Below are 27,727 nucleotides of genomic sequence, written 5' to 3'. Positions count from 1 at the left end.
CTGGTTTATAGGCACATATAAATACAAAGCGGAGCCGGGTACGAGGAAAACACAAAGGAAAAGAGGAGAATTCTCACGTTTAAAACTGAAGACTAACGGAGTCAGGTAATGAGCGCCTCCTGAAATCAAGCTTGTTTCCTAGAAGGTAAAACATCTAAAACGCCATTTGTCGCAGGTTATAATATTCATCAACATTGTGGACAGCAAAGAAGTAAACAGCCGAGCTGCAGATGTCAGTAGGCTACGGTGTGTACTTGTTGTAGGCAAGTGTATTTATGCCAAATGTTGAATTATGTGCCGCTGTATTAGGCCAATAAAATATAACGCAAATGATCGTAATTATATTATTCACATCGCTTTGTAAAATTATGCGTTTAGATCTTCAAAACATTATGGCTATAGCCTAAGTTCCATTCTGTGTAAAATGTGTATTCTATTGTATTTTCTATTCCGCTTTGACTAGATATTTCTCCCCATTGAATGGTTACAGTGAGTCAGGATATCTCACAGGAAAAGAACTAGTCGTTCTTCTTTGTTTCCAACTGTGGTCTGTGTTGCCACTTTGACTATTACGTGGCAGAGGATGAGATACACATAGCCGTGCATAGCCTGTCTGGAACTCAAGGCTACTTTCTCTGTGGTCAGCAAAATGAACTTGAGATCATTTCAATTACATTTGCTCTCTCTTTCCGTCTCTATCTTGCCTGTATTATTTATCCCTCTTAATTTTTTATGAATTGAATAGAATATTAATGGAATGGAATATAATTTATTTCAATTGACTTGTTTTACAATGTTATTGTAATTCGATTAAATCCCAGCCCCTTATCTGTAACCCAATGAATAAGAAAATAGATGGAAAAAAATAACTACATCTGTTCTTGCGAAATTCCACTAGTTTATGCATGAATAATTACCAGCATATGCACATTGCCTGAAGGTGTAATACCCTTGTTCTAGAAATCAAGTGAAGTATTATCATTACGTAAGGTAAATAATATGATCTGTCTGGACTCAATGCTGTCAGGGGGTATCCACATATCTTCACCATTCAGAATTACCGCTCTTTGTTTTCAACCTTTTCAAAAGGCACTACTGTCCATTGTGCACCACCTGACTTGATAATCTCCCTTTCTGTCCCTGCCCTTTTTGCTTGTGAATGAGTTTATTGCAACCTGGGTCTTCACTAGGCACCACATGTAAGAAAACAGACTGAAATAGGGAGGGGACTAATCTGAATTTGTCCAATAAGAAACACTCATTTTAGTTTTCGGTTGCAAAGTGTTTTGGTATGGTGTACACTAATGAATACTGCTGTGAAGGAGCGCATTCCAACCTGTTCCCCTGGCGGGCGGTACCCGTTTAACTGCTGCTTACCTTTGGCATTGCCACTCTAGTCCTAGGAGCACCACACTCCTGTTTATACGGCTCCAGAATGGATGACACCCAAGCATCAGTTCTAGCACTGCCAGCCAGAGGCCGTCCCCAAGCCCTAGCATCCCAGCTCTGGAACACTGGAGCTGGGAGAGAGGTGTGGAATTTCTGGGGCCTGTCTGGCACGGGGCCCGGGCCCCTAAGGCTAGAGTGCTCTTGTCCTTTTTGATGTCTGCGGTTTTGAGGAAGTGAGATGTCATGTTGCCACGCTAGCAAGCACTGTAGTGCACACTAGGGGTTTGATCCAGACCAGAGATGTTCCAGGGTTGTCGGATATGGCATGAAAGCAGCTGTGGAGTGGACTGAAGTGCAGATGAGGAGGAGATGGATGGAGGAATGGTGTGTGTGTGTTTTAGGAAGGCTGGTATTTGGGAAGGAAAAGGGTGTTGTGGTGGCCTTACAACTCAACAATTGACGGGCAGACTTATTTTTTAACCTTACAGTCCCTTTTATGCCCTGGCCTGCCCCTGGAAAGAGAACTCGAGCGACGTCAGTCAAATGTAGGCTAGGTTGCTCATTTTCTAGGTCACACGTTGTAGAGTTCCCCACCCCGGGTCCAGCCCCCCTTAATCTGCATGCTGCGGCATGACGGGTGAGAGAGGAGTGGTGACATGTGGCGAGTGCGTTCACCAGCCAAGGATAATAGAATCACAGCGGCTCTATGTCTAGGTCCAAGGAGAGAGAGAGAGGTGTGTGTGGGTGTGTACATGCACACGTGTGTGTGTGTGTGACAGTGAGTGTATGTGACCTGGGAAACAGCAACCCCATTCTGTGATCCTCTCTCTGCAAATCATACAGCTGTTTTGTAGTAAAATCATAGTATTACTGTAATAGAACTACAGTAGGCTGCTTTACTGTATATGCAACACTGTAAATACACTGTTCTGGGACGTTCAATATCTTTTTGCTCTCCTGTGATTCAGAAAGTAAGGCTGCGTTTGCGTGTTATGCCATTTTTACACAGTGATTTATGGTAGTGCTTGCATACGGATCACAAATTGCTTCCCAAGTAAATGTGGATGCAGGAATACAGCTTTGGAGAAGCATATATCACGAGCAGGCTTTTCTGTCATTGCCTTCCTTTCTGATTGTAATCTTTCTTCAGAATCACTGATGGAATCCAGGGCTCACTAACAGTTGGTCCCAAATGGCACCCTATTCCCAATACAGTGCACTACTTTTGACCAGGGCCCTAAGTAGTGCGCAATTTGGGACTCTCTGTGTCCCATTTATTACATAGTCACAGGCCCTTCTAGCCTCTGGGAAAGGGGATACCTAGTCGGTTGCACACGGAATGCATTCAACTGAAATGTGTCTTCCGTATTTAAGCCCACCTCTCTGAATCAGAGGTGCGGGGGGGCTGGCTTAATCAATGTCCACGGCACTCAAGGGAGCAGTTGTTGTTGGGGGTTAACTGCCTTGCTCAAGGGCAGAACTGCAGATTTTTCCACCTTTCCGCCTCAGGGTTTTGAACCAGCGACCTCTGAACCGCTATGCCTCTGTAGAGTGCCTGTAGTCTTAAGGATGAGTATGGGTACTTTGCTTGTTTAGACGTGTCACCTTGTGTTGTGGGTATGGGGAAGGAACAAAGGGAAATGTTGTTTGCTTAATCTTTTTCCTTGTATTTCCTCTCACTTGATGAGAAGCGGCCCTAACACCGATTGAGGACTCTGCCTTAACACTAATAACAAAAAAGATATCCACACCTTGTCATTATTTTAAGACTGTCGGTATCTCACCATTTTGATGGCCAAATGACAGCCTAACCCAGGACCCTTTCCTGGGTGGACATTTTGGTTTTTGCCCTAGGACTACACAGCTGTATCAAGTAATCAAAGCATGATGATGAGTTGGTTATTTGAAAAAATGAGAAAAAAGCAGAAATAGTAGTGTTTGTTAATTTTGAGGCGTCTTAGCCAGTATACACTTCCTCAGAATAGTCTTAGTGGCCAATTTTTTTTTTTTTATCTAACTAAGATGTTTGATGCCGTAGTTATCAATGAAAAGATGTGCATGAAAATGAGTCGTCTCTCGTTGAATGACGACAAAGACTTTATTGAAGAATCCCTACTGTTGACCGATCACTGACGAACGGGGGCGTAGACTTCAGCTCCAAACTCCGGCTGGCCTCTAGACAAAATGCTGTGTCAAAAACGAAGAAAAATGTCACAATGTCGTCATAATATATGCACAAACTCTTCTGAACTGTTTCGGCTGGGAAGCGTGCGGACGCCTTTACCTTATCTTCCTTGGGTGAGCTCCACTGTGGGTCCTCCTCCCGGGTCAACGGGAAATGTCTCTGTGACCTACAATAAGGTCACTGAGACATCACACCCCGCTGTATCCTCACAGAGGCCCACGGTGTGCTCGTGGCTTATTTTACATGTGTCTGCCTGAACTTAGCAAGAGGTCCATTTCATCCCCCATTACCTCTCATTTCAATTACATTAAAACAACTTATTTTTGTATTTTTTTTGTTGTCCATGAAACAAGCTGCACTACAAATGAGAAAAGCATAAGTGTTGGTGTGTGTCAACATTTCAAATAGATTAATATGTGACAGAAGGAAGGATTGAAAAAGACAATCGTGAGCAGTAAAAATACATTTTCATTGTTTCCTCAGCCCGCAGGCACTTAGTCAGCCGACTCTTAACTCCACCATCGTTTCAGTTCTGAGGTGACCCGGGGATGCCTATTAGCCCAAAGAAATGGATGAATGTTGTCATAATTAGGATCGTCATTATCGGGAGTATTATTTGTGTGTGTACCAGTGGAGGCTCCTCAGAGGAGGAAGGGGAGGACCATCCTCAGTGAATTTCATAAAAACAGTGAAACATTTAAAAAGTTATACTTTTTAGATAAAACTGAACTAAATACACTGCTCAAAAAAATAAAGGGAACACTAAAATAACACATCCTAGATCTGAATGAATGAAATATTCTTATTAAATACTTTTTTCTTTACATAGTTGAATGTGCTGACAACAAAATCACACAAAAATTATCAATGGAAATCAAATTTATCAACCCATGGAGGTCTGGATTTGGAGTCACACTCAAAATTAAAGTGGAAAACCACACTACAGGCTGATCCAACTTTGATGTAAAGTCCTTAAAACAAGTCAAAATGAGGCTCAGTAGTGTGTGTGGCCTCCACGTGCCTGTATGACCTCCCTACAACGCCTGGGCATGCTCCTGATGAGGTGGTGGATGGTCTCCTGAGGGATCTCCTCCCAGACCTGGACTAAAGCATCCGCCAACTCCTGGAAAGTCTGTGGTGCAACGTGGCGTTGGTGGATGGAGCGAGACATGATGTCCCAGATGTGCTCAATTGAATTCAGGTCTGGGGAATGGGCGGGCCAGTCCATAGCATCAATTACTTCCTCTTGCAGGAACTGCTGACACACTTCAGCCACATGAGGTCTAGCATTGTCTTGCATTAGGAGGAACCCAGGGCCAACCGCACCAGCATATGGTCTCACAAGGGGTCTGAGGATCTCATCTCGGTACCTAATGGCAGTCAGGTTACCTCTGGCGAGCACATGGAGGGCTGTGCGGCCCCCCAAAGAAATGCCACCCCACACCATGACTGACCCACCGCCAAACCGGTCATGCTGGAGGATGTTGCAGGCAGCAGAACGTTCTCCACGGCGTCTCCAGACTCTGTCACGTCTGTCACATGTGCTCAGTGTGAACCTGCTTTCATCTGTGAAGAGCACAGGGCGCCAGTGGCGAATTTGCCAATCTTGGTGTTCTCTGGCAAATGCCAAACGTCCTGCACGGTGTTGGGCTGTAAGCACAACCCCCACCTGTGGACGTCGGGCCCTCATACCACCCTCATGGAGTCTGTTTCTGACCGTTTGAGCAGACACATGCACATTTGTGGCCTGCTGGAGGTCATTTTGCAGGGCTCTGGCAGTGCTCCTCCTTGCACAAAGGCGGAGGTAGCGATCCTGCTGCTGGGTTGTTGCCCTCCTACGGCCTCCTCCACGTCTCCTGATGTACTGGCCTGTCTCCTGGTAGCGCCTCCATGCTCTGGACACTACGTTGACAGACACAGCAAACCTTCTTGCCACAGCTCGCATTGATGTGCCATCCTGGATGAGCTGCACTACCTGAGCCACTTGTGTGGGTTGAAGACTCCGTCTCATGCTACCACTAGAGTGAAAGCACCGCCAGCATTCAAAAGTGACCAAAACATCAGCCAGGAAGCATAGGAACTGAGAAGTGGTCTGTGGTCACCACCTGCAGAACCACTCCTTTATTGGGGGTGTCTTGCTAATTGCCTATAATTTCCACCTGTTGTCTATTCCATTTGCACAACAGCATGTGAAATTTATTGTCAATCAGTGTTGCTTCCTAAGTGGACAGTTTGATTTCACAGAAGTGTGATTGACTTGGAGTTACATTGTGTTGTTTAAGTGTTCCCTTTATTTTTTTGAGCAGTGTATATACACGTCACCAAATCATTTATTAAAACAGTGTTTTGCAATGAAGGTCTACAGTAGCCTCAACAGCACTCTGTAGGGTAGCACCGTGTTGTAGCCGGAGGACAGCTAGCTTCGGGCCTCCTCTGGGTACATTGACTTCAAAACATAGGAGGCTCATGGTTCTCACCCCCTCCCCCACCCCCTCCACCTCCCGGGTGGCGCAGTGGTCTAGGACACTGCATCGCAGTGCTAGCTGCGCCACCAGAGTCTCTGGGTTCACGCCCAGGCTCTGTCGCAGCCGGCCGCAACCGGGAGGTCCGTGGGGCGACGCACAATTGGCATAGCGTCGTCCGGGTTAGGGAGGGTTTGGCCGGTAGGGATATCCTTGTCTCAGTATGTAAAATGTAATAAAATGTATGCACTCTACTGTAAGTCGCTCTGGATAAGAGCGTCTGCTAAATGACTAAAATGTAAATGTAAATAGACTTACACGGTAATTATGACAACTTCCGGAAGACATCTTCCAACCTATCAGAGCTCTTGCAGCATGAACTGACATGTTTTCCACCCAATCAAAGGATCAGAGAATGAATCTATTTTCTGAAAGCATCAGCTACAGCTAGCTAGCACTACAGTGCATACAATTTGGTGAGTCGTTGACTCAAAGAGAGAGAAAGACAATAGTTTTGAACAAATACATTTATTCCAAAATGAGGGAGGGAGAGATTCACTTACTTAGCTAGCTAACGCAGCTAGCTAGTTTAGCCTGCTCAAACAGAGGGATATTACAGTATGTGTGTGTAGCCACTCAATTCTTGCTGATGAGGTTCCCCCCCACCCCCCCCCCCCCCCCCTTGCTGCTCGGTTGGCTATTCGTTCCATGCCTCAAGGCCACAAGACTATTCCTCTGTTCCTAAACATGGCCTATATACGTCATTGCTATGCCAAATGAGAATCCATTATGAAATAATAAGTCATTTCACAGCATTGTTTTTTTTAGTATTAAACGTTTGTCATCTGTGACAAATACCACAACTTTGTTGATAGAGTTAATTGAGATATGATCAGCACTTTTCAGGATCGTGTGAATATTCCAGTTAAGGCATCACAGACAATGAATGTGAAGAAATCGATGCAGACAGAGAACACATCCCAAATGACAACCTATTCCCTATATATTACACTACTTTTGACCTTTGTAAAGTGCTACAAAACAGATGCAGAAAGAGGATACATCCCAAATGGAACCCTATTCCCTACGTAGTGCACTATATAGGTAATATGGTGCCATTTGGGACGCACACAGAATCATTGAATGGTCTAGCCAGCTAGGACTTGTCCTGACATGTTTTGCTTCCTTCTCAGCCCGCTACTATTATAATTTCCCACTACTCAACACTCTTAGTCTTGTGATGCAGACAGCTGTGAGGTTAAAGGTGAACACAGCTGGGAAGAAGGTTCTGTACTTGTAGTGTTGCAATCACTGCTGCTTGAGCTTGAAATGTATCTAACCTTTCTGCGACATACTGTGAACTATATTAGTTCCCATAGTCTGTACAGCATTTTGAATATGATCCACACTGCAGTTGGTGCCTGTAATGTTGGTGTCTAACTCTCCTGAGATATTTAGGCTGCGTTTACACAGGCAGCCCAATTCTGATATTTTTTCCACTAATTGGTCTTTCGACCAATCACATCAGATCTTTTTACATCAGATCTTTTTCAGAGCTGATCTGATTAGTCAAAAGACAAATTAGTGAAAAAATGCCTGTGTAAACACACCCACTGTGTACTCTATTCAAGCCTTATTACACACGGCTAGTTTGAAACCGGTTTCGAAGAGACGTCTTACCCATGGCACATTACCCATGGCACATTGCCCATGGCACATAGTGTAAAGAGACAGTTAGTTCCCAGAGTCTCTACACCGCATGTGATATGATTAAGCAATAAGGCCCGAGAGTGTGTGGTATATGGCCATTATACTATGGCAACGCGGAGTGCCTAGTTACAGCCCTTAGCCGTGGTATATTGGCAATATACCACAAACACCCGAGGTGCCTTATTGCTATGATAAACTGGTTACCAACGTAATTAAAGCAATAAAAAAAAAAGGTTTTGTCATACCCATTGTATACGGTCTGATATACCACAGCTTTCAGCCAATCAGCATTCAAGGCTGAAACCGCCCAGTTTATAATCCACATTTTGGTCTGGGTGGTAGTAAGTGTACTCAAATTGGTTTGTTGTTTTGGCTCCGGAGCTGCAGTTCTAAATAGACGGGTAACCGGACTCACGGACTCACTGAACCGGTTTGACCACTTGACCCTGATTCCGGAGAAACCGCCTTTTTCTTGTGTGAGTGCGAGACGTTTCTCAGTATGGTACCGTGGTACCGCAGCATTTCCATGTGCGGCAGCGTTGCCATGGTGACAGAGCAGGGAGGTTTTGTGGGGGAGAGGGGAGTGGAGAGCGTCACATGTAGGAACTGGAGGTAGCATATGGTCTCACCTCTGGGTGGGGGGGGGGGGGGGGGGGGGGGGGGTGCTCTCAGGGATGCAACAATTGAAAGATGGGGAAAATGGACCATGTTACTACTCTGTTTAGTCTGCTTCATAAATGCATTTTCCTCCCTGATCCTTCCATCCCCTCTTCATCTTTTTCCTTTCCATCCGACTCTTACCACCTCCCCCTTCCCCTCTTTCTTTCTCTCTTCTTCTCCTGTGTCCTTTCTTCCGCTGCCTGCTTTGTGTCAAATGTGCGTATTTTCCATTTGGCAAGGTGCTGGGGGTACAGCACTTCAGCTCACTTGCGTATAGACACACTACATCAATGAGAGAGGTGGAAGGAAGTCTGTGAGGAAAAACGTGTTTCGTTCCACCTCGACATTTCAACCCTGCAATGCCCTGTCGCCACCAAAACAGTCAATTAAGGATCCGAATGGGCCTCGTTCATTTGGTGTTGCTTAGCGTTTTGTTTTGAGACTATTAGATTAGTATAATGGGATCAGCGAGATGCGCTTTAAATATGCTCCCTTTTGCATTTGTTTCCTCAGACACAGTTGTCTGTACGTTATGATAAACTGAGTGGTTCAAGACTGTATACCACGGGTATGGCAAAACATTTATTTTTTACTGCTCTAATTACGTTGGTAACCAGTTTATAATAGCAATAAGGCACCTCGGGGGTTTGTGGTATATGGCTAATATACAGGCACATTGCGTCGTGCATAAGAACAGACCTTAGCCATGGTATATTGGCCATATACTACACCTCCTCGGGCCTTATTGCGTAAATATAATAAGCCCCCACTACACAGCACAGCTACTTGTTAGCCATGTAACAGTAAGGTGTTTTAAGGTCTAGGGTAGATAGAAAGGTCTAGGATATGTGTGTTTTCCAGAGACAGTGGCTTAGACAGCTAGGCCACACTAGGTCACAAAATAGCAAAAACTGTTTTAATAACGCGATGAACCTGTTCCCCTTTCACACTCAAAGTATGCATACTTAGGAAAGCATGCATACTTAGGAAAGCGTGATGAAATTCTATTTCCGGAATGGATTGATGTCGTAACGGGTATTTGATCTGAAAGAGGGTTTGTGTACATTCCTTTGTCCGGAGGCCTTTACTTTGAACTGAAAACACTCAATTGAGTACACACTGATACCCAACGATGCTATTTTCCCCCGTGTGAAAAGATACTTTCTGTCCTCATCTTGCCTGAGGGAAACTGACTTGCTTATTTTCATTTTTTTGTGTGCGGTCCCATTCCATTCATGTTTATTGGACAGGACAGTGAGGAAGAATGAGAGAGCAAGGAGTCCGATTCGAACCCGTGCTGGCAGCGGTATGGGTTCCAAAGTCAGCGCTTTAGACCACCCAAGGCTCTCCTTGTTTTTAACTAATGGCTTCTCTGTTTCTGCTTCCCCCTCAGACCCCCTAGAAGAGGAGCTTGGACGGCATGCAAAGTTGTGAAATATCTTCAGACAGCACTGATGACCCCCTTAGTAGAGACCTACGCACTCGTCGACAGCCTCGAATAGTAGTGATCGGCGCGGGCTTGGCCGGTCTCGCAGCTACCAAGAGCCTCCTGGAAAGCGGCTTCACGGATGTCACAGTCCTAGAGGCGTCAGACCGCGTCGGAGGGAGAGTTCAAAGCATTCAGCACGGTAAGAAATGATGTTGTGAACCTTACTGTACAAACACACAAAGAGTGAGTGAGGAAACAACACGTTGGAAATTATGCTAAACCAGACCTTGGCATTTCATGGGTTATGACTCAATGGGGTGTTTTTGTTTCTTAAATACTTTACATTTTCTGTAAGCTGAAAGGTCCAAACCTCACTTACCGAGACATTCGACATGTCTGTGTGAGTGTGTAATCATCAGGTTGTTCCCCCCCCCGCACTCACATCTAGCTGTCAAAAAGTGCCCCCGTCTATTCTCTATGGGGCTACGCTATCAGTGCTAATGCTAAAAGCCTTTCCAAAATAACACTGGATCAGAATGTGTGCTTTGCAAAGCCCAATTAAGCTTTCCCAATTCAGAATGTGAAATGTGATTGGGGAATTTGTCTCTATCTCTCGGATGAATGTGTGGTTAGTCCTGCGAAATCCCCTTTTGAGCTGAACAAGTTAGAAGATTACTCCCATTGCCACACATGGCTTTAATTCAATATTTTAAAAAGTACATATTTATCCCTGTTCCTCATTCTCTACGAAGTCGTTTCAATAACAAGTATCTCTCGAGTATGTGGCCTCCTCAAAATGTCCTGTAGACTGCAGTCACATTCATTGAATTGACTCCCTCTAATTGCAGTTCCTTTCACTTCCATTCAATTAAAACAACTTCCTGTTCTCATTTCTCTGTTTTATTTAATTAAATTCAAATTCCATTCAACTTATTCCCAAATGAACCGACACAATCAAGTTCTTTCCCTATATATTGCACCAGAGCCTAGGCCTGTCCCAATATCTCCACTACTTACTATGCCAAAACATTGCTTCATATTGGGACAGAGACTAAGTCTATTATATATTTATATGCCATTTAGCAGATTATTTTATCCAAAGCTTACTTTTGTATGTATGGTCCCAGGAATCGAACCCACTATCCTAGCATTGCAAACGCCATGCTCTGCCAACTGAGCTAAAGAGAGGACTACATTCTTCTTCATCTTATTCTCCTCTATCTATTCCAGGACAAACGACTTTGGAGCTCGGAGCCACCTGGATCCATGGCGCTAACGGGAACCCGGTGTACCACCTGGCAGAGGACAATGGGCTGCTGGAGCACACCACGGACGGCGAGCGCAGCGTGGGCCGCATCAGCCTGTACACCAAGAACGGCGTGGCCCACTACCAGACCAACAGCGGTACCAGGATCCCCAAGGACCTGGTCGAGGAGTTCAGTGACCTCTACAATGAGGTGAGGGTAGAGCGGTGTGTGGGAGGTGTGAGGTGTGTGTGTGTGTCCAGATTACCACTGATGTGTGCACATGAAGGGAGCCACCCGTGACTGAATGTAGATACTTTACGTATACAGTGGCTCGTATGCAAAGGTGTGTATAATACAGGTGTGCAGGGAAACTCACCATGGTCCAGTGAAGCGTGTCATTCCCTGTTCAGCTACCTCAGAGCGTTGTGTTACTCACACAACATTGCCCCCCCCCCCCCCCCCACTACCATTCAGATCTGTGTAATTAGACACAGTGCAGAGGAAAGGGGGGGCGCTTTCTACACACTTCCCTTTGTCTGTGTTCCGGAGTAATTCTCGCAATAGTTCCGTTCCATAAGTGTTGCAAGCACCAATAGAGAACACGTACCAGTCAGTTTTTTAAAAGGATTCTCATTGGGTGGGCCAGAAAGAGGTGTAATCGAGCTCGTGGTGACTTCGGTTGTTCGGAACGCTTATGGAACTGGAACTATTTCAAGGCACTTGAATACAGAAGCACTTTCTCTATTATCCACCTTAACACAGCGTTCTCCACAGCAGCGCCCATTCCTTTGAGAACACACTGTACGAACAGGGATGATACACGGTAATAACGCAGAGTTTCTAAACCCAGAGGCGCAACATTGCGAGGCTTCCCGAGAACGCTTGCGACGCGCTCGGCAGACCAGGGTTTGGGGTTTGAGCAGTTAATGAGAGAAGTGAAAAATTCTTCCTTTTAGTTATTGATTTTCTGGATCTATAAGCACGTCTTAGACTCGAGCAAATAGGTAACTGAACTTGTTATTACTCCAACATGGGGAATGTGACAAAATGACACGTTTTCGTTTCCGTCACAAACGACTTCATGTCTAAGGAGTGCACAGTTCGGCGTGAGACAACCGCTATACCCGATAACGTGTTTCTGCGCATGAGCTTAGCTAGCCAACGTCTCCATGACATCGCCTACAAGCGATTTCTACTGGAAGCAGTTTCTACATATCTTCATACTAAAACCATCTTTGGTAATAACTAGGGAGCTGCAACGTACAGTGTGATCAATGCTTTTATCCTGATTGCTTGTGTGTCAGTCTGCACACCTCTATGCTGTATATCCCTTGTATGATCCATTTCCAAGATGCCAATCACTTTGCAGTGTAGCAGCAGCATCAACACAGCAGAGCATCGCTATGCATTAGGCTAACCGCCAACGTGCATCCTTACAGCAGCAGGAAATGGTTATCCCCACCATGTATCATTACAACTGCGCTAATCCCCACCGTGCCTCTGCCTGGAAATCAGCATAATTAACTAAGCTGTAGGATTAGCATAACAAGGCTGACTTGTTTCGTTTCACATCAGGATGTGAGGTACATAGACATCCTGTTGGTTTAGATTTAGTGTTTCATGATTGTGAGGCAATGGACAATAAATAGCTTTACATTTATTAGTCTTTGAAAATGTGTTTCTTGAGGATCCCATCTCAACCGGAGGCTATTTTATATTGTCAACAAAGGTGTGCTGCGTCCTGGGTCGGGTTCATTAAGGTAAGGTTTTCAAGTTTTGCAAAGGAATTTAAAAAAATGCACTTTTCAGGTAGTCCCTCCCTGTTTCAGTCTGTTTTCTTCCGTTTGGTGCCTAATGAACACACGCCTGGTCTTTGTATGCAAAACATTCCACCAGGGAGGTAAGACAAGATGATAAGGTTATGGAATCGAATATCATGTCATATTATCACATGACCTTTGTGGCTACAATGTAACTTGGTGCAGCAATGGTAAACATAAACATTCTGAGTCCATGGGATAAGAATGTGAACTTCACTCTGGGACAGCTAAAACAGTTATTTGAACTGCTCATGAATAAAATAAATATATATAATACTCTGACATTTTTAAAGTCATGACCCCCTCCGTCCTTGCCTTTTCCTATTTAAGTCTATATCAAATCAAATCAAATTGTATTGGTCACATACACATGGTTAGCAGATGTTATTGCGAGTGTAGCGAAATGCTTGCACTTCTAGTTCCGACAGTGCAGCAATATCTAACATGTAATCTAACAAATTCCACAACAACTACCTAATACACACAAATCTACTGTAAGTAAAGGAATACATATATGGATGAGCAATGACAGAGCGGCATAGGCAAGATGCAATATATGGTATAAAATACGAGATGAGATGAGTAATGCAAGATATGTAAACATTATTAAAGTGGCATTATTAAAGTGACGAGATCCATTTATTAAAGTAGCCAATGATTTCAAGTCTGTATGTAGGCAGCAGCCTCTCTGTGTTAGTGATGGCTGTTTAACAGTCTGATGGCCTTGAGATCGAAAGACTGAAAAACAGATTCTGTCCCAGTTTTGATGCACCTGTACTGACCTCGCCTTCTGGATGGTGGCGGGGGGAACAGGCAGTGGCTCGGGTGGTTGTTGTCCTTGATTATCTTTTTGTCCTTCCTGTAACATTGGGTGCTGTAGGTGTCCTGGAGGGCAGGTAGTTTGCCCCCGGTGATGCGTTGTGCAGACCGCACCACCCTCTGGAGAGCCTTGCGGTTGTGGGCGGTGCAGTTGCCGTACCAGGCGGCAGGATGCTCTCAATTGTGCATCTGTAAAGGTTTGTGAGCGTTTTAGGTGACAAAAATTATTTAGCCTCCTGAGGTTGACGGCCTGTCAGAAAGTCCAGGACCCAATTGCACAGGGTGGGGTTGAGATCCAGGGCCTCAAGCTTAATCATGAGCTTGGAGGGTACTATGGTGTTGAATGCTGAGCTATAGTCAATGAACAGCATTCTTACATAGGTATTCCTCTTGTCCAGATGGGATAGGGCAGTGTTATGGCAATTGCATTGTCTGTGGACCTATTGGGGCGGTAAACAAATTGAAGTGGGTCTAGGGTGACAGGTAAGGTGGAGGTGATATGATCCTTGACTAGCCTGTCAAAGCACTTCATGATGGCGGAAGTGAGTGCTACGGGACGGTAGTCATTTAGTTCAGTTACCTTTGCTTTCTTTGGTACAGGAACAATGGTGGCCATCTTGAAGCATGTGGAGACAGCAGACTGGGATAGGGAGAGATTGAATATGTCTGTAAACACAGCAGCCAGCTGGTCTGCGCATGCTCTGAGGACGCGGCTAGGGATGCTCCTATGCACTTCCTTATAAACCCACTCTCTGAATCAGCGTATACGTCAATATTATTCTTTAAGGCTACCTGGAACATGTCCCAGCCCACGTGATCAAAACAATCTTGAAGCGTGGATTCTGATTGATCAGACCAGCGTTGAATAGTTCTTAACACGGGTACATCCTGTTTGAGTTTCTGTCTATAGGAAGGGAGGAGCAAAATGGAGTCCTGGTCAGATTTGCCAAAAGGAGGGCAGGGGAGGGCCTTGTATGCATTGCGGAAGTTAGAGTAGCAGTGATCCAGAGTTTTGCCAGCACGCGTACTACAGTCAATATGCTGATATAATTTAGGTAGCCTTGTTCTCAAATTTGCTTTGTTACAATCCCCAGCTACAATAAATGCAGCCTCAGGATATATGGTTTCCAGTTTGCATAAAGTCCAGAGAAGTTCCTTGATGGCCGTCGTAATATCGGCTTGTGGGGGGATATACACGGCTGTGACAATAACCGAGGAGAATTCTCTTGGGAGATAATATGGTCGGCATTTGATTGAGGAATTCTAGGTCAGGTGAACAAAAGGACTTGAATTCCTGTATGTTTAGGGGGCTCCCGAGTGGCGCAGCAGTCTAAGGCACTGCATCTCAGTGCAAGAAGCATCACTACAGTCCCTGGTTTGATTCCAGGCTGAGTCACATCCGGCTGTGATTGTGAGTCCCATAGGGCGGCGCACAATTGGCCCAGCGTCGTCCGCGTTTGGCCGGGGTAGGCCGTCTTTGTCAATAAGAATTTGTTCTTAACTGACTTACCTAGTTAAATAAAAAGTAGAAAAATTACACCATGAGTCGTTAATCATGAAACATACAACCTCGCCCATCTTCCCTGAGATATGTTTATTCCTGTCGGCGCGACATACAAAGAATCCAGGTGGCTGTATCGACTCCGACAGCATATCACGAGAGAGTATGGTACAATCCCTGATGTCTCTCTGGATAGCAACCCTTGCCCTAATTTCATCTACCTTGTTATCTAGAGACTGGACATTAGTGAGTAATATACTCAGATGCGGTGGATGTTCTGCGCGCCTTCGTAGTATGACCAGAAGACCGCTCCGTCTACCTCTTCTCTGGCGGCATTGTTTTGGGTCAGCCTCTGGAATTAGGTCAAAATGCCTTGGGTAGTTCGGACAAAGGATTCACTTCGGGAAAGTCATATTCCTGGTCGAAGTGCTGGTAAGTTGACGCTCCTCTGATATGTAATTGTTCTTCCCGGCTGTATGTAATAACACTTAAGATTTTCTGGGCAAACAATGTAAGAAATAATACATAAAAAAGCAAAATACTGCGAAGTTTCTTAAGGACTAGAAGCGAGGCAGCCCTCTCTGTTGGCGCCACTTTGTTTCTATATATCCACACCGTTTCATTTGGTGGTTGCTCGGACACCTGCTCAGTGCTCACCGTTCTAGCTTTTTTGTGCTTAGGCCTCGGCGGTGTACAGTATGTTCAGGCTGAGGCTCAGAATCAGAAGAATAATCATCAGAGATGACATGATTCATTTCTTCCCACTGTCTGAGTTGCCTAAGCACAAAGCTTGAACGGTGCGCACTGAGCAGGTGCCCGAGCCACCACCAGATGAAACGGTGAGACAGGAGAGAGGAAGGGACTGCACCGTTTGGGTAGAACAAGCCGGTGATAATGCTACGGGACAATTATCAGCACAAAATGTAATCACTGAGAGAGCAGGCCCTCAAGCAAAAAACAACATCAGTAACGCGCTCACCAGCTTTCGTTGTTTAAGTGACATGGACATGCTCCAACTGATGCAATTGCGTTAAGACACACACCATGTAAGCAAGACCTGACAATAATTGACTATTTTTTACTATTGTCATATCGGCGCTTATTCATTATAATGCCATTAATTGCTTTTGTGCTGATTTTCACCATTTATCAAGCACACTTGGCGCTTATAAGGATGTTTAGGCTACACTCTTAGAAAAAAAGGTTCCAAAACAGTTCTTCAGCTGTCCCCATAAGAGCACCCTTTTAGTTCTACGGGCAACCCTTTTCCTCTGTGGAAACGGTTCTACCTGGAACCAAAAAGGGTTCTTCAAAGGGTTATCCTATGGGGACAGGTGAAAAACCCTTTTTAGGTTCTAGATAGCCACTATCTAAGTGTAAAGGGCGGCAGGGAGCCTAGCGGTTAAGAGGTTGGGCCAGTAACTGAGAGGTTGCTGGTTCGAATCAGAGGTGAAAAATCTATCTGTGCCCTCGCGCATGAAACTTAACCCTAATTGCTACTGGATAAGAGTGTCTGCTAAATTTTTGTTTGGTTGTTGTTATAAAAATAAGCTGTTACCACGTTCCAACACATGCTTTCTGTTTCATAGTTAAAGTTAAATATCCCAATTTTATTTAAACTTTTAACGTTTAAACGTTCACACCCCTACATGACACATGTATTTATACTTATCACGTTGCATAAGGATGGGAGACATGCGCAGGAATAAGTAATAGGGTTTTTAAATTCTCTACCCAAAACAAAAGAGCGACGTGTAAACCTCTAAATAATAATACAAAAACAGAAATAAAACCGAGCATAGGTACTCACAAGACCAACGGACCTAGGACAATGATTGACAAGGACAATGGGGAACAGAGGGCACATATATACACATACTAATCAGGGGGAATGGGAACCAGGTGTGCTTAATGAGACAAGACAGTCCGGGGTTGGTGGTAATGATCCAGTTCGGTGATGCCTAGAAGGCCCTCCGGAGCTGGTGAACGGAATGAGCAGCAGTACCGGGGGGGATCCGTGACAATACTGTATCAACCGTGACTTTGGGTCCTTGAATAGCGTCCTTGAAAAACACAATTTTTTAGGTTTGGTGCTGTGTCAACCAAAGATATTCTGTGGTAGCCTACCCCCATCACCCTCATACTTGGGCAGAAAACCCACAGACTATTGAATAGGCGGACGCCTTTTGGCTACTTTGCGGTAGCTTAGCATAGATCTTATTTCCCAGTGCCAGTGGTGTCTACCTGTTGTAACCCGGCACTCCCTAGGAATGGCCCCCGGGCGATCACCAGTCTCGTCACTGATTGACGGCTCAGCTCCAGTTCCCTCCTGCCTCTTTTTTTTCAGCTCACTGTTTAACTTATTTAAATAAGACACCTTCACGGTTGCACTTTATTTTACGGCACAGAAACGGCTAGGGCTGCATCCCAAAGGGCACCATATTGCCTATACTGCATTACTTTTGACCAGAGCCCTATGGGTCAAAAGTAGTGCACTAAATATGGAATAGGCTGCCATTTGGCGTCATCCCAGGTATTTACTGAGAAATTACATGTGAAATGGTGCACAGTAATAATCTATGAATGACTTGTTTGTTTTTAAAACGGGAACGGGCACCAATTGGTACCAGGTCATTGCCAATTGTGTTGAATTGTTGGAACTAAGTACCAGAAAGTATTCATTAAAACAACATAATTTCCTAGTAAATACCAATTGATATAGTGCTACCCCCTTCACTATGTGACCTCTCCTACACAATGATGCTCCCCCTATTGTGCAATGAGTGGGCAGTTCCTTCTAAAAGAGGTGTGTGCTTTGGATAAAGAGTTCTGTCATGCATGTTGCTATATATCCTGTACTGTAGAAGTCACGGACCTCGGAAGAAAGTGTTGAAAAATTAAAAACGATCCGTTGTTGAATAATGTTCTAAGTTCCACCCTCCCATGTAGTCATGCCAAGGTGTTAAATGATGTTATAAATTCTCTCCTGGCTGCACCCTTTCAAGGGCAAATTTGGCATTCAAACAAAGCGATCACCTTACAGATTGCCCCTTTAAAGTTTTAGAAGCACCCCAGTAGATTCTGAATGTTCAGACTCCGTTATAGCCACAGTAGCAGGAACACTCTACGCTATTTTGGATTACTTGGCTGTTGGTTAAGGTAGTAGCAAAATACTGCCTGTCTATGAAACTCTGGGTTGTCCAGTGTAGAACCAGAATGAAAACAGACTGGCACCCAGACAAAACCTGGCAACAAACCCTTTCGACCAGAGCCCTATTTGCCACGGTCAAAAGTAGTGCCCTATAAAGGGAATAGGGTGCCATTTGGGATGTAGACCCTCTGCACATTCATTACTGCTTATACCATGGCCGTCAAACTCACATTTCTCTCCCCTCTACCCCTCTCCTCTCCTCCCCCCTCTCCTCCCTAGGTGTACGAGCTGACTCAGGAGTTTTTCCAGAGTGGGAAGCCTGTGTGTGCTGAAAGCCAGAACAGTGTTGGAGTGTTCACGAGGGACGTGGTGCGCAAGAAGATCATGCTGGACCCCGACGACTCGGAGAGCACCAAGAGACTCAAGCTGTCCATGCTCCAGCAGTACCTCAAGGTGTGTGTGTGTGTTTGTGGAGGGTGGGGGGTCCTTCTAAGAGACTATACAAGATGCTAGAGCTCTATTTTATATGGTTGGAATGCAGTGATAAGCCTAGACAAACATGCAAATCCAATAAGCTAGAGCAAATAATGGTTTCCTTCTCGGTATGTAAGTTTGCTCTGTGTTGCAAGAAAAACAGTTGTAAAAATCGCCACGGAAGGCATGACTTTCTTTCTACAGTGCTGTATTCTGAATCACTCATCGCTGGAGAGAATTGGTGCACCTCTATGGCCTCTCTCGCTGTTCTGATTCTAAACAGTTCTTTATACGCTGATAAATGACTGAAGTAGCACGTGATGCTCCTGCTATGTTTAGTTTCACACAATACAAGAGTTTACGGCATGTTTTATGACTCAACTGAACAAGCAGATCAGGAAATCAAGTGTAAAACTCTGACTTACATCGCCAAATGCTAATGTTGGCATTGCTGTTAGCTATAGCTACATTATCTTGTTCATGTTAGCAATAGCTTAATTAGCTTAATTTACTTGTTAATGTTATTGCTCCATCGGTGATCCTTGCTCCTTGTAATTATACCCAATGACTCATTGGATTCAAGTTAGTGTTGATCACTTAAAGGTCAGTTTGCTAATGAAATAGAAAGACAGAGGACAACAAAATGGACGCCCTTTTTATTACACCTTGAGCCAACTGTGGTACAGCAGGGCATCCAACAATTTACCTCAGGAAATGTAGCTATTGCAAGCCTTATTATGTTTGTATATTTATTAAAATAATTTCTTGGTCCGCCGGCACATTTGGGCTACATTCCAAATGGCACCATATTACCAATGTAGTGCACTACCATTGACCAAAACCCTATGCACTATCTAGGGAATAATGTAACACTTAGGATGTATCCCCTGATGTCAAAAGTTTCCTTTAGTGGCAGCCAAGGGTACGATTAAAACTTTTCCTCAGGGAAACGTTAGGCTCTATTGTTGAGGCTACAGATGACATCCTTAATGTCACTCCAGTTAGGTAAACAAACGATTGGGTTCATAGACTTGAGCCATAAAACGATATCCCAACGAAAGTTTAATAAGGCGTAATGGCCAATAAATAGGTCATTCAACTTGGACTAAGTAGCACTTTGATAGAGGTTCATTTGGCCTCAATTCAATACGGAGTTTTAGCCAATCAGAGTAACAGAAAGAAAATCTACTTGAAACAAAGTAGATACATTTGACCAGAATTGAACAGACTTATTTGTCTGTGTTTCTATACGGTAAAGCCAGTGTCTGCTTCCTCTTTAGGTTTCTTCCATCCAAGGAGTTTTTCAACTGTTCTGCTGCTTGCTCTCTGGGCTTCTAGGCTGGGATATTAAAAAGAGCTCAAATACATTTGACTGATTCTCTGATTGAGTTGATTGATTGATGGAAAGAGGCGGAGAGTTGTGAGAGCAGCTGATAAAGGAGCTCAATTTGATCTTGAGTCAAACTGACTTTGTTTGTTTGTATGTGTGTGGTTCCCAAGGTGGAGAGTTGTGAGAGCTCGTCCCCCAGCATGGACGAGGTCTCGCTGAGTGAGTTCGGCGAGTGGACGGAGATCCCCGGGGCCCACCACGTCATCCCGGGAGGCTTCATGAAGATCGTGGACCTCTTGGCGCAGGACATTCCGTCCCGCATGATGCGCCTGGGGAAACCCGTCCGCTGCGTCCACTGGAACTACTCCGCCCAGCAACAGGAGGAGATCGCCCATGGCGACAACAACAATCGGCACGACGACGGCGACCATAACGACGACCGACGTTGCCATGGTGAGCCCAACCCCAATCCGGGTCACGCGTACCCCATCAGCGTAGAGTGCGAGGACCTCGAGTCGCTCCCCGCCGACCACGTGATCGTAACCGCCTCTCTCGGCGTCCTCAAGAACCGCCATGAGGCGCTCTTCTCACCCTCGCTGCCCGAGGACAAAGTCTTCGCCGTCGAGAAGCTCGGCATCAGCACCACTGACAAGATTTTCCTGGAGTTCGCCGATCCCTTCTGGAGCCCCGAGTGCAACAGCATCCAGTTTGTGTGGGAGGACGAGGCGCAGCTGGAGCAGCCGGTCTACCCCGAGGAGCTGTGGTACCGTAAGATCTGCTCGTTTGACGTGCTGTACCCGCCCGAGCGCTACGGCCACATGCTGAGCGGCTGGATCTGTGGCCAGGAGGCACTGCTCATGGAGCGCTGCGACGACGAGACGGTGGCCGAGACCTGCACCAAGCTGCTGCGACGCTTCACAGGTCAGTGTGCATGTCTGTGTGTTTGTCATTCTGACATTGACATAGGTCAGTTGACATTGTGTGTGTGATATGCAGTAACAATCAGAGTTTTCTGAATCGAACCGCAGCTTTTGCACTAACACTAGATTTCAGCTACTCAAGTTCTTAGTTGATTAATCAAATCATATGTTCTTGATGGAGTGAGGACCACTGACCTAAATAACTCGCTGAGATAGTGAGGGAATGCTGATGATGGCCTGAGTATGAATCAAGCTCTGTGCTTCAACTCATCAGTATAGGGCAGGAATACTGTTACACCCATCACACACACTGTTACGAGCACACTGTAACCTTGAGGGCTGAATGGGTGCATCACTACTGTGCTCCCAGTGAGTCACGGTGACGCACTGAAGAGTAATTCCACGTATTCAGCCCTAGTGGGCCTCTAGGTATACATTAGATACAGGAAATGACATCATCATGTGACATCATTCCGAGCCTTGAGGTATGGCCTTTCCCAGAAGGGGGTTTGGGGGGCTGATGCTGAATCAGTCAGATAGATGTCTGAGTGAAGGTGTTGAACACTTGTACATCCCGTAACAACTGGTCCAGGGTCATTTTTAGTCACTGTGCTCGTTATAGGTGGAATAAGGATTGGATGAAGAAATGCTGATCCCTACAAAAGTTGGTAGAGGAGTTGCCTGTGTGTCTGCGTCCCAGACACACTTTATGAATGACCCAATATTCTCACAGAAGAGATGAGTGAGTCAATGCCATAGCTGCTCGACTTTATCAAGTTGTTCATTTCTCTCTTTCACCCACGAACAGCCCCCTATTAAGAGTAACGATGACAAAAAGAGATGCAGCAAATTGAAATTGGCTGTAACTTTCGTCGAGGCTCCTCAGCCTTTTTTTTTTAAGAAAACCTGACAGAAAATCAATTGTTCGATTCGACAGGTCTCTACATGAGACGGGAAACATTGCTCTCTTACGTTAAGGCCTTATTAAGGTTCTGCTCCCTTGAAAACACTGTAAATGATAGTGTAGACAAGACCCACACAGTCGTTCTTGGGATGCCCTACACCGGGAAGAAAATAATGACTATTGATAGAGATGAGCCTTGTGGCTCTGTATAGCTTCAGTCTGTTTCATATTGACAGAGGAAATAGGTTAAAAGAGATATAAGAATGCTGTCCTGGTTTAAATAGTTTAGATAAAGGTGTGTGTGTGTCTGTGGAATGAACATAAAATACTTTTGACAGGGTCACCATTACATTAATGTCATGAAAGAGCAAGGAGCAGGTCTCGAACCCTCGACCTTCTAGCCCGAGGTCCGGCGCGCTATCGACTGTGCCGCAAAAGCAGGCTCGTGCGGCAGAGTCGATATCCGTGCTTATAAACCCAGGGTCGTTACACTACTCCCTCCTTTCAAAGAGCGCGTCCTCGCGCTAGCTTGCGACTCTACGTCTTACAGGAACGCGCTCATCGGCCAAGCACACGCACTGTCGTGGATGCAAGGTCCGATCACTTCTGACACCAATGTAATGAAACAGGCAGGGAGCAGGTCTTGAACCCTCGACCTTCTAGCCCGAGGTCCGGCGCGCTATCGACTGTGCCGCAAAAGCATGCTCGTGCGGCAGAGTCGATTTCCGTGCATATAAACCCCGGGTCGTTACATTAGAATGGTTGGTTGTTTAGCGACAAAACCGACGCGTGCCCTACTATGGGGCAAAACAGACAGGGTTGGCATAGAATGTTGACAACATGTTAACAATATTTAGTCTCCAATGTTTATTGAAAACATAAATACATTTGCACAATGAGCACGTGTTGTCTCTCAAAAACATCGTTACAGTTGTTGTTTAGCTAGCTAGCGAATTTGGGCCATATTAGCATTGACATGAAATCAGTCAAACACCTGAATACAAGACATGGTATCAAGAACAAGAGAAAACTAGCTGAAATCAGCCACTTTCTATTCCCCACATGGCAGTTTATTGTCATTGTTGCTAGCCATTTGGCTATTTAGAATCGCAACAACTCACGGACTTCTGCCCCAATTAAAGCGTGCATATTGCTTTTGTGACGTTGTCCCATCTATTCCTGCGTCCCAAATGACACCCTAGTCCCTACAGAGTCCACTACCTTTGACCAGAGTCTGATGGGCCTTGCTCAAAAGTAATGCACTAGGGAATAGGTTGCCATTTGGGATGCGTCCCATCTCATGGGTGGACAAAGCTCGGTATTATGGCAGACAGTAAGTGACTGTTGTCCTCCTTCAAGGACTAAGTTATCCTCTGGTCAAGCCAGTTAGCTGACAAATAGGTCATAGTAGAGTCACGTCTAAGCTTAGCGTATGTCTCCGACCCGGTTACCATCACTTAATGATGACGTCAGAGGCTTTCCTGGACACACACACAAACACATACACACCTCGCTGCAGTTACTCCTCCCTATACAGCCAAGCCAACGGACACAATAAACCCCAAACCCTGCCTTCCGCTCTGAGCAATACTCGCTTCCTGCCCTCACATTGTTTACTTCCATAGGAAGTGACTGACACACTCCCCTGATGTAGGTCAGTGCGGTTTAATCCCCTACGAAGCAGATTCATCACAGACAGACTAGAGTGTGTGAGTGTGTATGGCCTCAGAGGGACCGTAGCTTAATAGTACCGATACAGGAGATTGGATTGGATGTGTTGGAGGATCACCTATGGGAGATTGGTTGAGGATCACTCACCATGCATCGCCATTACCTTAGGAAGCTTTCAATGGCTTATTTCCACCTGCGGAAGAGTTGTAAGAGAGGGTGTGCCTGTGTTTGTGTGTGTGTGTGTTTGCGCGCGCGCATGACTGTGTGAGGGAGAGTGTGTTGGTGTGCGTGGATGTTGATGTTTCCGTGTCCATCCAAAGGGTTTATATTGGACTGACCGTCCTCACCATCCACCTCACCCGTTCCTTTCTCTCCCTCCTTCTCCTTCAGGGAACCCCAACATTCCGAAGCCGAGGCGGATCCTGCGCTCGTCGTGGGGCAGTAACCCTTACATCCGGGGCTCCTACTCCTTCACCCGGGTGGGCTCCAGTGGGGGTGACGTGGAGAAGCTAGCCATGCCCCTGCCTTACACCAAGAGCACCAAGGCTCCGGTAAGAACCACATCTGGATCTGGATGCAGACTTGGGTTCAAATACTATTTATGGTATTTCAATTACTTTCTCAAGACATTTCAAAGTAAGTGTTTTGGAATGCATTTGGAAGTACACTTGGAAAGTATTGGCTTGTATTTGAAAATACTAAACTCGGCAAAAAAAAGAAACGTCCCGTTTTCAGGACCCTGTCTTTCAAAGATAATTTGTAAAAATCCGAATAACTTCACAGATCTTCATTGTAGAGGGTTTAAACACTGTTTCCCATGCTTGTTCAATGACCCATAAACAATTCATGAACATGCACTTGTGGAACGGTCGTTCTGACACCAACAGCTTACAGACGGTAGGCAATTAAGGTCACAGTTATGAAAACTTAGGACACTAAAGAAGCCTTTCTACTGACACCAGAATAAAGATGGGACAGTTGATCGTCCTCGCAGTGGCAGACCACATGTAACAACACCTGCACAGGATAGGTACATCCGACCATCACACCTGCGGGACAGGTACAGGATGGCCACAACAACTGCCAGAGTTACACCAGGAACGCACAATCCCTCCATCAGCGCTCAAACTGTCCGCAATAGGCTAAGAGAGGCTGGACTGAGGGCTTGTAGGCCTGTTGTAAGGCAGGTCCTCACCAGACATCACCGGCAACAACATCGCCTATGGGCACAAACCCACCGTCGCTGGACCAGACAGGACTAGCAAAAAGTGCTCTTCACTGATGAGTCAGGGTTTTGTCTCACCAGGGGTGATGGTCAGATTTGCGTTTATCGTCGAAGGAATGAGCGTTACACCGAGGCCTGTACATTGATTTGGAGGTGGAGGGTCCATCGTGGTCTGGGACGATGTGTCACAGCATCATCGCACAAGCTTGTTGTCATTGCAAGCAATCTCAACGCTGTGTGTTACAGGGAAGACATCCTCCTCCCTCATGTGGTACCCTTCCTTCAGGCTCATCCTGACATGACCCTCCAGCAGGACAATGCCACCAGCCATACTGCTCGTTCTGTGCGTGATTTCCTTCAAGACAGGAATGTCAGTGTTCTGCCATGGCCAGCGAAGAGCCCGGATCTCAATCCCATTGAGCACGCCTGGCACCTGTTGGATCGGAAGCTGAGGGCTGGGGCCATTCCCCCCAGAAATGTCCGGGAACTTGCAGGTGCCTTGGTGGAAGAGTGGGGTAACATCTCACAGCAAGAACTGGCAAATCTGGTGCAGTCTATGAGGAGGAGATGCACTGCAGTACTTAATGCAGCTGGTGGCCACACCAGATACTGACTAACTTTTGATTTTGACACCCCGTTTGTTCAGGGACACATTATTCCATTTCTGTTAGTCACATGTCTGTGGAACTTGTTCAGTTTATGTCTCAGTTGTTGAATCTTGTTATGTTCATACAAATATTTACACATGTTAAGTTTGCTGAAAATAAACGCAGTTGACAGTGAGAGGACGTTTCTTTAAATTTTAAATAGTCCATGCATTTTAACCCAGGTCTGTTCGGTCCTAGGGCTCTTTAAAAATGGTTTTGTATATTTCATAGGAAGTTATTTGAAAATACTTAAAAATTTGGCCACATTATTTGAAAATAAGTATTTTAAATAACACATAGTTAAATATGCATGTATTTGAACCCAGACTGGATGTAGTGTATATCAGCTGAGCCGTGTTAATTAGGGCACACCGTAGCAAGACGTTTTAAAACATTGTACAATGGCTTGGAAACTTTATTGGACAAGTTCAGGTAGTGCCTCCTCGTTTCACTCAGTTTCCAAACATTTTCTCCTTACTGATCATGACTCTGATTAGCCAAGGTGCTGTGACAAGGAGCAATGTGTCAACCACGGTGGGTTACAGTGTGAAAAGCATTCTCCAATGACTAAGTGTTGTTTGTGGAACTGCATGTTAATGACAGTGTATTGAGAATGTCTTTACTTTCATTGGTCTTTGGAGGCGTGATGCTTGTTTACAGCCACCGGAGGAACTCGTAGCATGTTGTCAAAGTGCCTGTGTCATCACTGTCACCTAATAAGGCAGTAAGGGACATGGCAGTCAGTGTTGGATCGATTATGAATCATGGGTCTTGGCCAGCAGCGTAGCCCCTGAAACTTGATGCATGTGTCCTTATCTTAGTGTGTGTGTGTGTGTGTGGTTCTGTGTGTGCGTGCGCGTGTCTACTGTGTGTGTGTGGCCATTTAAAGACTGCTAAATGAGCAGTGTGGCCTTTGAGAAATCCCCCTACCGTCAAAAGAGCGACAGATCGTCACACGCAGCCTTATTACATATAGACAGATACACTCTGTCTAGAGCCTAAAATAGCTCCCCATGCCTGTGTCTAAATGGCTCACTATTCCCTATATAGTGCACAAATTTTGCCCAGGGACCATAGAGCTCTAGTCAAAGGTAGTGTGCTATGTAGAGTATAGAGGGCCATTTGGGATGCAGCCCATGGCTCGGAGGCAGTAATAGAGTACACATGTCATATGTTGGGTCATGCCGACATTCACTGGTTTGTTTAGATCTTGTCTTTTTTTCTCTCGCCTCTCTTCTCTATCTCTGCCCTCACCTCTATCCACCTATCTCCTTCTCTATTCTATTCTTTTGTATATCATATCTCTGCCCTCTCCTCTATCCACCTATCTCCTTCTCTATTCTATTCTTCTGTATATCATATCTCTTCTCTATCCTCTCCTTTTTCCAACCTCTCTCCTCACCCTTCCTTTCCTCTTTACCCTCTCAGCCTCTACAGGTGTTATTCGCTGGGGAAGCCACCCACCGGAAATACTATTCCACTACCCATGGTGCATTGCTGTCGGGACAGAGAGAGGCCACTCGTCTTACAGAGATGTACCAGGACTTGCACAAAGAAACCATAAAGCCTAACATGTAAAAATGACAAATGAACCACTGACTAGTGATAAAAAATAAACAACTTGTTTTATGCTTTCTATATTTTAAGTTTTTTAGATTAAGTTATACATGTAAAAGCATAATAGGGGCATTAACAATTATAACGATGATTATGATGAATACTGTTTTTACTGTATTGCGCGGTAGATTTTACCACTTATATGAGATGTACTGTAAAAAGGCAAAGGGTGCCGTCATCTCTGGTCCTTCATCAATCTGTACGTTTAAAAAAAAAAGTCATTGATAAGTTCATGTTTATATAATAACACGTCTATAATTGAACTGTTTTTTTGTAAGTGCCTTCTGTATTTAATGTCATGTTATTGAAAAACAAACAAAAAATAATGGCAAGAATTAATAAACTTGTATATTAATGTGAGAAATGGTCATGTTTAATTGTAAATGTAATTCCATTTGAACTTGTGCCAGTCGAGGACCGACATTGGCAGACGTTGACACTATGTTCCTTATCTCAACCAATCATAGACGAGGACACTGAAGCACACTGTGTAACTGTGCCAAGGTAGCAGATGGCAATGGAGCCTCAGTCAAGTCTCCCCACCTCTCAGATGTGTTATCATGTGT

General features: G+C 45.1%; 1 protein-coding gene across 1 annotated transcript; it reads left to right on the top strand.

Moving 5' to 3' along the window:
* On the top strand, positions 1-27,510 carry LOC120035115 (spermine oxidase-like). The gene is made up of 7 exons (XM_038981908.1): positions 1-105; positions 9,800-10,034; positions 11,066-11,292; positions 18,653-18,826; positions 20,348-21,098; positions 24,063-24,223; positions 26,973-27,510. The coding sequence occupies exons 2-7, from the start codon at positions 9,827-9,829 to the stop codon at positions 27,120-27,122; spliced, it is 1,671 nt and encodes a 556-aa protein (XP_038837836.1). The 5' UTR covers positions 1-105; positions 9,800-9,826; the 3' UTR covers positions 27,123-27,510.
* Positions 27,511-27,727: the final 217 nt, after the last annotated feature.

Source organism: Salvelinus namaycush, chromosome 42 (assembly GCF_016432855.1).
Source record: "Salvelinus namaycush isolate Seneca chromosome 42, SaNama_1.0, whole genome shotgun sequence".
Taxonomy (NCBI): Eukaryota; Metazoa; Chordata; class Actinopteri; order Salmoniformes; family Salmonidae; genus Salvelinus; species Salvelinus namaycush.
Note: the sequence above shows the minus strand (reverse complement) of the source record. Positions and strands in the feature narration are given on the sequence as shown.